The sequence below is a fragment of the Mytilus trossulus genome, chromosome 12 (assembly GCF_036588685.1).
Source record: "Mytilus trossulus isolate FHL-02 chromosome 12, PNRI_Mtr1.1.1.hap1, whole genome shotgun sequence".
Lineage (NCBI taxonomy): Eukaryota > Metazoa > Mollusca > Bivalvia > Mytilida > Mytilidae > Mytilus > Mytilus trossulus.
In genome coordinates this window covers 7,072,439-7,084,562 of record NC_086384.1, presented here as the reverse complement: position 1 = coordinate 7,084,562, position 12,124 = coordinate 7,072,439, and the positions used below count along the sequence as shown (strand labels likewise).

At 31.1% G+C, this 12,124-nt stretch overlaps 1 protein-coding gene across 1 annotated transcript; it reads left to right on the top strand.

Annotated features, from left to right (window-relative positions):
- The first annotated feature begins 2,748 nt into the window (after window positions 1-2,748).
- LOC134692003 (uncharacterized) lies at window positions 2,749-11,578 on the top strand. Its single transcript, XM_063552341.1, has 6 exons — window positions 2,749-2,950; window positions 4,394-4,621; window positions 5,452-5,559; window positions 5,819-8,244; window positions 9,414-9,511; window positions 11,233-11,578. Exons 1-6 carry the CDS (start codon window positions 2,884-2,886, stop codon window positions 11,384-11,386), a joined length of 3,081 nt encoding a protein of 1,026 aa, XP_063408411.1. The 5' UTR covers window positions 2,749-2,883; the 3' UTR covers window positions 11,387-11,578.
- The last annotated feature ends 546 nt before the right edge of the window (window positions 11,579-12,124 follow it).

Sequence of the window (12,124 nt, the reverse complement as noted above, 5' to 3'; positions counted from 1 at the left end):
TGTTTTTCTATACTGTGTTTTAAATTACTAGGTTCATAGATTACCTTCTGTGATGTGCCTCACTTTTCTTTGTGCAGTAAACCAGGAGGAAGTATTTCATCTACTAATTCAACCCATAAATTATACATGTATGTATTATACAGGTAAACAGATGATTTACATTAAATAAAATCTAGTTCATGATCATGATGATATATAACGAAATGGATCTTCAACATCGATATTAAATATTTTTTTATTATATAATTGCATTTTCTTGTCTAATGTAAACATCGAGTCACACGATCATCAATAGTCTTCAGTGGTCATGTCATCTTGATTGTGAATCAGTTGTCTAATCCTTTAATGATTTTGATCGATATACTTATACCTATAACCTTTTCATGGTATTAAGCTTACCCCTACCAAAGTTAAGTAATTAAGGTAAATATTTCACTTTATTATAAACTAATCAGAGTTTGAGTTACAAACATACATACGTAAATGTATGTAGTGGCACTTGTCTTTAATTATTGAATAATAAATTTTTATCTTTAGATTATATTATTGACGGAATAAACACAGAGTTGTTTATATTGAAGAGATTGAGCAAGAGAAGTCTTTCTCTCCTCCCGTTTGAAATCATGTTTAAAATGTCTATTTAAGGATTTCATTTGGGATTTTTTTGGGGATATTTTTATAGATATTTCAACATTAATCGTAATCTGATTCCACCCTTATGTTAAGACCGTTATTATAGTAATTTAATTATATTCTTTCAGATTTTAATTTATTGAATGATTGCACTATGTGACACAACATTACCAGAAATCAATACGCAGGAGGCTAATAGTCAATGAAGCTATATAAAGGTTAAATCGCAATAATCAATTACTCTGTCATTGACTTATATATTAGTTTAGTGAACAAAAAATAATTGTTTATTCCCCTGCCATATGTTTTATATATAGCATATGAATTGAAATACTTACTATAATGTATTTAACGGAAAAACTGTACATTTTATGCCTTGGAAATTTAAGACAATTATTGGATCATTTGACATTGCTTGCACATTTGCATTTATATCTGGTATTTGATTCTATTCTGGTATCGTTTTACATGTGGACCTAAGCTTGTAGTTCAGTGGGAACGATTTAACTGGGTAAATTTATGTTGTTACATTTTTCGTTGTAAAATATCTTGTTATAAATAAGGCTGTTTGTTTTCCCATTTGAACTGTTTAACATATTTTATTTCAGGGCCTTTTATAGCCGACTAAACGATATGATATGATTTATCAATTTCATATAATAGTGATTTAAGGTACCAAAAATAAAATCACAAAAAAACTGAACACCGAAGAAAATTGAAAATGGTAAGTCCCTAATCAAACGGCAAAATCAACAGCTGAATCACATCAAACGAATGGATAACAACTTTCATATTCCTAACTTGATACACACATTTTCCTATGTAGAAAAGCGTGGATCAAACCGGGTTTTATAGCTAACTTAACCTCTCACTTGTTTGGCAGTCGCATACAACTCCGTTAGATAGTCACCAATAAGCATATATCGTATACACTTTATCTTAATGTTTATTTCAACACTAATCGCATTGAAAAACTCGTCTCTATCCTCTTTGTAAAACCGTTGTTAAACTTTTATCCTTTTTTCAAATAAAACATTTACTAGGTAATACATGTAATAATTGCATTGTAAACGTATAACATAACATTACGACAGGTCAACCGTTAGTAAAATAGTAGTCGATCAAGTTATTTATGGGTTACATGTAACACTTTATGATCCGTTGATTTATCCTTGACTTTAATATTAATTTAAAGTTGTAAAATATATTTGTTTATCAACTTCTTGGATAGTCAAAACATGTAAAAATCAGTATTTTATCCTTTAACGAAAACCCGTTGTTATTTAATCCGCAAATAAAGTGATTTTGTTAATAATATTAACTCTAAAATGTCAAACATTCTATTCTTAACAACACTTTCCTGTTACTACTAGACTATTTGTAATATGAAATTTCAAGTACATAGGATATCCGGAGAAAATCTTGCAACGTTGGATAATAAATGCGGGTGTTTGTGCACTTTGTGCAGACGGCTGCTGATTTAATACATAAACTAGTGACTAGTTGTTTCACATGAAATGGATTAAAGCAAATCATATCAGGAGTTCAGTATGATTTTAGTAACGAAAATGTCTTTCAAACGAGGTTAACAATAGGATTTGTCGATGTTTATAGTTATAATGATTGGAGTTTATGCAACACTGTAATTGACATAAAATTAACTTGTACTTTATATTAAAAGTATTTGCAGCTTCAAACCAATTCAGGACAGCAGCAACACAGGAACTTATTACCACCATACTAAGGTTAGTTTTATTTTATCAATTAATCAAATACTAACGAAACGTTTACTCAGTCGATCTAGCTGTGGACAACTAAAGGATATGAAATGTTTTATGAATTTTTCGAAAAACTAAGGATTTTCTTACCCCAGGAGTAGATTACCTTAGCCGTATTTGGCACAACTTTTTGGAATTTTGGATCCTCAATGCTCTTCAACTTCGTATTTATTTGGCTTTTTAACTTTTTTGATCTGAGCGTCAATGATGAGTCTTATGTAGACGAAACGCGCGTCTGGCGTATTAAATTATAATCCTGGTACTTTTGATAACTATTAGTTGTATGGTTTGATTTATGTATAAGAAGCGCGCATGTACTCTAAATTATTCTCTAACTAAACATATTTTGTTTATGAATTGTGTAAACAGTTTATTATCTTTTACAGCATAATAAAAAGAAAACGTTATAGCTTCAGAAATTTTAATTTTGGAACAACAGTTAACAAACAGGAAATAACCAAGAGACATCAGAATGGAACCAGTGGTTTTTGACAGTTACAACATTTTAACAAGGGAAATTGCATCAGGCTTATCTACAGGTACGTATTCCTTTGTTCGGTATCAAAACTAATTATAATACGTGCATATCTGATACACCGTATACTACTGGTGATGCATGAACTGTCTTCCATTCGTTTGATGTGTTTGAGTTTATGATTTTGCCATTTGATTAGGGTCTTCACTTTTTGAATTTTCTTCGTAGTCCAGTTTTTTTGTTATTTTACTTTTTTTATTTGACAGAGTATCTGATTTAAACACTCATGTGTTCATGTCTCATATATAAATGGCTTTCGTTGTTTTGGTTTGAGCGTCATCGATGTAAGTAGATCCATAACTGCGTTTCTGACTCAAAGTAATCATTTAGTATTTTCGTTGAATGTTACAGTGTCGATTACACTACTGGTGAACGGAATCACCAGCTCAGTTGACTTTTCTTCGGTACTGAAGTGATATTTGAAAATTCAGAATGTTTTAAAAGTTCAACCATTCGATATATTGTGTCGGTCACAATTGGCAAACCAGATGAATGCATGCATGTTTAGGTCTCTATACATATATGGCTTTCAAATATTCTTGTCAGAGGGTGCACTTCTGTAAATATTGACGATGCAATTTCCCATAGGAACTCCTTTTACGGCTAAATCTGTATTCTTTTACTATGAAGTTTTGTAAAAAATCTTATCCTAGAATTAAATGTGTTCCTATGCACAACAATTTTTTTCAGAGGTCAAAAGATAGGGCTGTGCGGCATATTTTCAACGTTTATATGTCCTGAACTTCTAAGAGTTTAAACTAACTCTAATTTTCTTAACTACACTTACTTCAAATGAAAGGTTACCACGTATTTCAATGTAAACAATATGCACATGATTATTTACTTATATCAAACATTGCCAAGTTATGTCTCTGTGAGATGGAACACAGAGAGCATAACTGGGAACCAGTATGTAAACACAATTAATTTTCTATGAATATTCAAGTTCTCCCAAAAGAGGCGTGTTTTGAAAAACAGCTGTATTTACAAAGTGCAACCTAAAGAGTTCCGCATTTTCATACAATATGTTGACCAAAAGAAAACGAAACATTTTTTTATTATAAAAACAGCAAATTTTACCGGTACACTGCGTCAAACTTTATTTTCCACCAACTAGAAATTCTGTAAACCAGTGTGACAGTTTCAACATATAAACTTTAATCATGTATCTGGCATTGTTAAATGTTTTGTCATGCTCATAGCTGCTTCATAGGACATGTAGGTAGCTATGACGTTGTAATAGTAAAAAGTGGTACGATATGTTTATTTTGTTGACGTTCCTGATCCAACTTTGATTTCAGTTCATACAATACAAATTTTATAATCCCCCTTTATTCTTTGTTTATAGCTTATTTTATTTTGACTAAAATCGTAATACTTTAACTTATTTGCATATCTATCTAATGCAAACTCACTACAACATTAAAATGATATCTTGTTTCTTCAGAAAATGTTAAGACAATAAAATTTATTGTGAAGGAGTTTGGAAAAGGAGTACTTGAAAAGATTATTTCGGGGACAGATCTTTTACAGCTCATGGAGGAAAGAAACTGGCTCTCTGCGGAACGAGTTGATAGGCTATCAGAACTTCTTCAAACAATTGGAAGACATGACTTAGACAATAAAGTACAGATGTACGCAGATTCTGCAATCTCAAGGAATCTCTCTAACCATAGTGAGTTAACACTTTGCAATCAATATTTGTTTTTTGATAAATTAATTATATGGTACAATGTACTTTGAAACAAAACAAAAAACATCAACGAAAACAATAAGAAAAACTCATCAATTGGAAAATTGCCCAAATTTACTGACTCCGAACAAAATTGTTGTACCGGTTTGATAAATATATGAATTCATGATAATAAACTGTTAAAAAAAAATATTCATTTTTCAGATTTTCAAAATCTCTAACAAAAGGCAATGCTTCTTAATTTTGTCTAGCAAGAGTGGTAGCTTCCGTCTTAAATATTGGATTGATCAATAGGATATAGCTTGGTATTCAGATTATTTTATTTATCCTCTGTCGCTGTCCTATGTAATGTGTACTGTTAAATAAGAAGGATGGCAATCTTTATATTATTGTATTTATTCAGAAAAATTGTTTACACACACTAAAAACAACACTAACATTTTTTGACTGTGCTAATATAAAAAACCAGGACAAGAAAGTTATATGTGATAAAATTACTTGATTCCGCTTTTTAAAGGAAAAATGTAAGTCACACAGATGAAAGTACATATTTCTATTCGAACTGTTCAAAAGATTCAAAGTCATTTTACATCAAACTTATGAAAAATAAGTAAGCATTTTCATATAATCTTAAATAAATATTTCAGTTTTTGTTAGTACACTTGTTTTCAGTATGTATCAGCATTTATATTTTAAATGCACAGATTGTGGCTGTTCTAAAAATTTGATACCTATTTGACCGAACTTTAAATTTTCTGTATAAAATGTTACTAAATCATAATAACATTTAGTAATGACTATTTTTTCTTCAGATTATTATGGAATATATGGTATGCAGATTAATGAAAACTATGTGGAGACATCCATGTACAAGAAAATCGTAGACCATCTGCAGTGTCATAATACTGTGATTATGAAAGGTAAAGACAGGTTTAATTACGTCACATTCTTTTTTGTGACTGTTCCAAGTCAAGATCCGTCAATTCAGTGGCCGTTGTTAGTTGCGTTCTCTTGTATTTCTTTTACTTTTACTGTCTTGTAAGATTTACGATTTTTGTTATTTGTAATACAATATTAACAATTGTTACGCTTTCTTTTTTCTTTAAAATATGCGAGCAGCCATGTTTGCTCATTTTCTATTTTAATCAGCATTTATCAATTGAATATTTTATTTTGTAGGCCCACCTGGCACATGGAAGTCACAACATGCTTTCAGATATGCCCAGTACTTTTCTAAAGAGAAAAGCACAGACAAATCTTTGATTTGGAGAGTAGATTGTAATACTGATTTAAACATTTTTAATTCCTTTTCCCACTTGATGAATTTTCTAAAAATTCAGTGTGTTAACTCAAAAAACAGAGTTATGGAATCAATAGAAGTTATGCTGTCGAGAGCATTAGACGCCCTTGCAAATGATAAATATAAAGAATCGAAGCATTTATTCATCCTTCTTGGATTCACTAGTACATCGCTGCCAAAGGAAACAATACAAACTTTATTACAAGGCATGAAGGCACATACTAACATCTTTGTAATAGCAACCGTTAGTGAATCTCTGTCAAGTGATTTCAATTCCAACATCATTGAAATGCGTGGGATGTTGGAGAAAGAAGCTATAGACTTTCTTCATGTCTCTACAAGTAATACTACCTCAAAAGAAAAAGCGAAAGTTCTAGCAAAAAAACTTAGTTATTTACCCACAGGCCTACTTTTTGCAAGAACATATATGCATACAACACACATAAGTATTGAATCATATTTAAAGAATTTGGAGACCATAACAAATGGTACCACTGATGATTCATCGACGAAAGCATGTGAGTTGCTTATTCAACGGGCAGAAACAGAAATGTCTGGAGAGGAAAGGAAACTGCTTCATTACTTGCCATATATGAATACAGACAATATACCTGTCCTCTTTCTAAAATATGTCTTACCTCGTTTCCTGATAGATGATTCAAAAACTGTGTTGATCAACAACTTTCTGAAGACCCTCAGGAATCATTCATTAATATCAATAAAAGGTGAGGATGATTCTAGAGTAGTTGCAGCTCATTCTTACACGCTAATGATACTAAAATCGTCCGAAACAAAAGAAAACAAAACAAAGTATTTAAACACACTTCTTGACTTTTTCGTTAGTTATTTTGACCTTGATGCTCGCTGGCTTGAAGTTATTCATAGAAATGTTCTATTTCTCGATCACGCAGAAGCATTTCTTAGTAATGTTGATATTGAATTTGAATCTCAGTCAAGAGATATAAAAGCTAAGTTATGCTATTTATACACTGCAATTGGGATAACATACCGACTTTATGGTAATACTGAACTTTCTGCTGCAGTGTATCTTTCTAAGGCGAAAAATACTCTATATAAAAATATTTTAGGATGCAATTCTTTCCAATGCAACAAGACAGAAAACTCTTACGATACAATAAAAGAATATTTAAATGGCAGCGAGGCTTTAAGAAAACACTGCAAAGACATATTTCCAAAATTGCTAAGCAACAGTAACGAACTTTCAAAAATGTTTATAAACAACTTTGTTGAAAACAAGTGCAGAAGTTCAAGAAGTATTAGTCTATTGTGTAAATATAGCGATATAAATATCGAGAACGTTAACAATAATCAACTCTCTGGTGTAGAAGTAGATCATCTCCGAAGTAAAAACTTGATAATGGATGCTGAGCATATTGCCGAAACGTTTTATATTGAACTTCTTATCAGGATTCTCTATAACGAAAGTAAAAACACGTGGTTGGTTGAAATGTCAAAAGATGAGTTTTCTGCAGGAAAAAGAACTTTAATGAAACGGTTGTCTAGTGCTTATTTTCCGGTAACCCCTGAAAGCTTAACGCAACATCAACTAGCCCATAGACTTACACATCTGCTGAAGAAACACATGGAGTCTGCACATATGACCAGTACTCAGGCTATAGGTCCTGAGGTAAAACAAGTTCGTATGTTTTGCCCAGTGTTTAGTCCTGTTACCCATCGAAGTGGCATTATGTACATGGCACGTTCAATTTTTGATGATGAAAAGTTTCCTATTCTACTTGATGAAGCTATAAGGTTATTAGACAACATAGACAAAGGCATTGAAGGGAAAGGATTCACTGAATTCGGAGTTGTTAAACGCATTGGGGAATCGAGTCTTTTTCACTCAGTAATGAAAGACACGCTGAAAATGGAATGCTATGAAAAATTAGCCAAAGCTGTCCAACCGAAAAAGAAGGAACTTTTACAGAAAGCTATTGCTATTGCTAAACGATTGGAATGTCAAATAAATGACATGACATCATGGAAAGCTCTGTCTGGAATCCATTTGAAAATTGTCAAACTTTTCATAAGAACCCAAACAGACGAAAATATAAAGAAAGCAAAATACCATTATAAAAAGGCATACGATCGCGAATTTGAAAGTAATAATACAAGATTCACTCGATTTCATCAAAGGGCTGTTATTCATTATGCTGAATGCTGCATACAATTTCCTAAGTCTGATGAATTGACGGATGCCAGGCAAATATTGTTCGATATAAAGCGTCGGATAGGAGCTGATGCACTATTTGAAGATGAAATTAAAAAGATAGACTATAGTTTAGTAAGTTTATTAACACTTAATATTTCGCTGTGAAATCGTATTAGCAAAAGTAGTAAAAACAACAATACACAAGCAACTAAAGGCATAAAAACCAAAGAAAAAATGTTAAAAAAAAACCTTTGTCAGAATTTAGGGGTCGCCTCAGGTGTGATGAAGAAGTGTTCTATACCTTGATTCCAATCCAATCCAGGTACAATTTTTATTCAAATAGTGGCCTATCTTTCAACTTTCGATTAAAAGAAAACAAGTGAATTTCGTGAAATCACTAGCTTTTCTTGTACTAATTTTAAAATGTAATTAAAGGTAGAAATGTTTATAAAGTAATCTGGTTACATGTAACAGAAAGTCTCTTCGAGCGTCACACGATGAATTTGCCTACGCAGTCACATTCGTTACGAATTGATTGACTAAAACAGTACTTTAACCTATAATGGTTTACTAACAAATTGCGACTAGGATGGAGAGTTGTCTCATTGGCACTCATACAATATCTTCTTATATCTATATAGTTTTGTATACGACAAAACTATATAGATATAAGAAGATTGGTTTCGTCTGTTCGTAAAAATAGGAGTGATTGTTATATTAACGCCGGAACTCCTTTGCATTTAATTTTATATTTATTTCTAAATTACAGTTTTTTGTGTTCTAAATGATGTCTGTGTACTTTTAGAACATAATTATATCGGATAAATAACCTTTCGTCGGATTATTGAACGACTTTTTTCCATGACCATCAGATAGTTAGTTTAAACCTTATTGAATAATTATTAAGTTTGTACGTATTTTTTTTTTCTTGAAATGAAAAGTATACCATTCAGTTTTCTTAAGAAAAACTTCGTTGGGAAAAAAAATACATGTCGGATTTCGACAATATATTCACGGGGTTGCTGAACATTTTGAAATACAACCAAATTTTTGTCAGTTTTATATATTTGTATCTCTGTGTTAACAATGTTAGAGTTGAAAGCCTACTGTCATTTAGCAAAAAGAACATACGAATGTACCAATATCACTTTCTTATGTTTATGTGAAAATTAAAAAAATTAAGCCAGTAATAACTATTTTTTCTTAAGACTAAACTTTTGAGGGGAATTACTCATATAAGTTTGATAAATGAGCTACTATATGCTATAATGATTATGACAACTAATTTTTTTCTGTACAAGGAACAGCTGCTAAAGAATAAGAAGCCTGTTTCAACTGTCATTGGTGATGATGACACAATAACAAGGGAAGATAAAGGAGTTCAGACGGTATCTTCACAGTAAGTAATTAAAAACGTCCACCAGCAATGGCATCGACCCAGTGATGTAAATAGTTATCAAAGTTACCTGGATTATAATTTAGTACGCCAGACGCGTTTTTCTTCTACATAAGACTCATCAGTGACGTTCAATTCAAAATGGTTTTAAAACCAAACAAGTACAAAGTTGAAGAGCATCGAGGACCAGAAATTCCAAACAGTTATGCCAAATACGGCTTAGGTTATCTATTCCTAGGATAAGAAAATCCTTAGATTTTCGAAAGATTTAGAGTTTTGTCACAGGAATTTATTTAACAAATGACTTTACCATATATGATTGATATTCATGTCAACACCTAAGGTTTGGGATTACCTCGGGGACGAAACGTCCACCAGCAGTGGCATCGACCCAGTGGTGAAATTCTGAACCTCATTGCCGAAGAGAATAATTTAAATAGTTAATAATTTTCCAATATACACATGCATTAGGTGTAATCAAACACCTGTCTAAAACTTTTGATAAACATATAGAATGTTCATTGTAATCATATCTTTGAAAGTTTTTGTTTAGAACCCGAGAAATTTTCGCATTGAGATTAATTCCTATTTCTATCAAATTCAATGTTTCTGGTTTAGGAAAAGAAGGGACGACCTTATAGATTCAGGGCACCAAATTTAATCACGAAATTGTCTAAATTAAAGACGAGCAACGGAACAAGTTTTTCGTTGTTGTTCTTCATCGGACTTGCAAAATGAATTAACAATACTTTTCATCGCAACTTCAAGAACCCCCAGAGGAGGATTTTTTCCGAATTATTTGCTAGATTTATGCCATTTTAAGTCTATATTGTGTACACCACAGACGATTTGATATTATTATATCATGCATATCGTACTTTTTTCAGAATGATTTAACTCCATTATTTCCTTGTTAAATTCATAAAAAATTTAGAGAATTTGGAGAAAAATATTCAAACGGAAATACAAGAAGTCACCAGTTTGTAAACGAACTAGTATAAGTGTATGAATTTCCTTAAGAATTTTTATGGAAAGACAAAAAGCTACAGACAACAATCCGACCGAAAGAAAAACTACAGGCTACAATTAATGCATGAAATAATGGAATCGTTATACTTTAGATTTTGTTCCAGAGATATAAGTCAAAACTGCATTTCCCCTCTAAGCTCAGAGTAGAAGAGTAAGATTACAAAAATATACCAAAAAGTTGTTAAAGATTTAGACAATAAATCCTTAAGAGGACCATTTTGGTCAAGTTGACTGATTTGTAAATCTTACTTTGCTGAGCATTATTGCTGTTTACAGTTTTACGATTTGTCTAAAAATTTCAGGACCGATAGATCTTGACCTGACAAATAGTTACATTTGTTTTTTTTTACCTATAAATGCTTCGGTTGCAGATATATAAATTTTAAACAAGATACCCAAAATGTTGATTGTGGCCGAAATTGGTTAAATTTGGCCCAGTTGTTTCAGAGGACGACATAGTACGGACGCCCAGTTATTAGAAAAGTTCACTCAGCCCATTGGGCAAGGTGAGCTAAAAAGGAAATATTTGTTTTGGTAATGGTCTTTATTTTTAAAAGAACATGATTGAGCTTTGAAATTAAGTTATTATTCTCAATTTATTTTTATTGTTACTTGCCATAAGTTACATTAATCTATTGTTTCAAATTATATTAAGTAACATTAATATAACTATTTTAGTTTTTATTACTTTATAGGGATATCTATCAAAAGCGGTTATGTCAAAATATGAGAGATCGACTGATATCGGATAAGAAAAGAGTTCAATCTGAATTACAAAGAATTGATATGGAAATGAAGGAAGTTGAAAATGAATTACAAAAGATCATTTCTGTTTCTGACCATGAATAATGTCTAAAAATAAATGGAACGGAAGAATTGAACATAACTCATATGACTTGTGTGAACATATATGCAATACATGTAAAAATATTTCTGATTTTTATATCTCTGGAAGACTTAATAAAATGACAAAAGGAGACAAGAGAATGTAGCAATTGATTATAATTATCTTTAATTGCCATATATAGTACATTATGTTTCTTATTGTTATACTATTACGTTTAATGTCATTATAATAATTACAATTTCATGATAGATGTTTTGTTTAGTGTCACTATAATAGTTACAAATTCATGGATATATTTTGGATTTGCTGTCATAATAACAATTACAATGTCATTTTAAAAACATTCAAATTAAATGTAAAGGTACTATTTAATCACACTATAACAATTGTTAAGATAAATGTAATTTAGACGACTTTACAATAATCGCTATTATCATGTCAGTGCCACTGGTTAGTCTTTCGTAGACGAAACAGGCGCTTGTCTTTTACAATTTAAAAAAATATTATCTATGATTATGTATTATGATTTAATTTAAAGAAAAATGTTACATTTGATGGTCTAGAATTCAATCATACATTAAATAAAAGTAGTTGTAATAATATTTTCTCCATTAATAAAAAAAATAATTATTTCCTATTGCAAAACTATAGGATAATACACACATATATATATAGAGAGTAAGTTACACTCTGCTAGTATGTCTTGCATTTCACAGAGCAGAGGGTAATATGTGGAAGCA

Coding starts and splice junctions, on each gene's coding strand:
- LOC134692003 (XM_063552341.1), top strand. CDS start 2,884: ATGGAACCAGTGGTTTTTGACAGTTACAACATTTTAACAAGGGAAATT. Junction 5,560..5,818: donor TAATACTGTGATTATGAAAG/GTAAAGACAGGT, acceptor TTTATTTTGTAG/GCCCACCTGGCACATGGAAG. Junction 9,512..11,232: donor GTTCAGACGGTATCTTCACA/GTAAGTAATTAA, acceptor ATTACTTTATAG/GGATATCTATCAAAAGCGGT.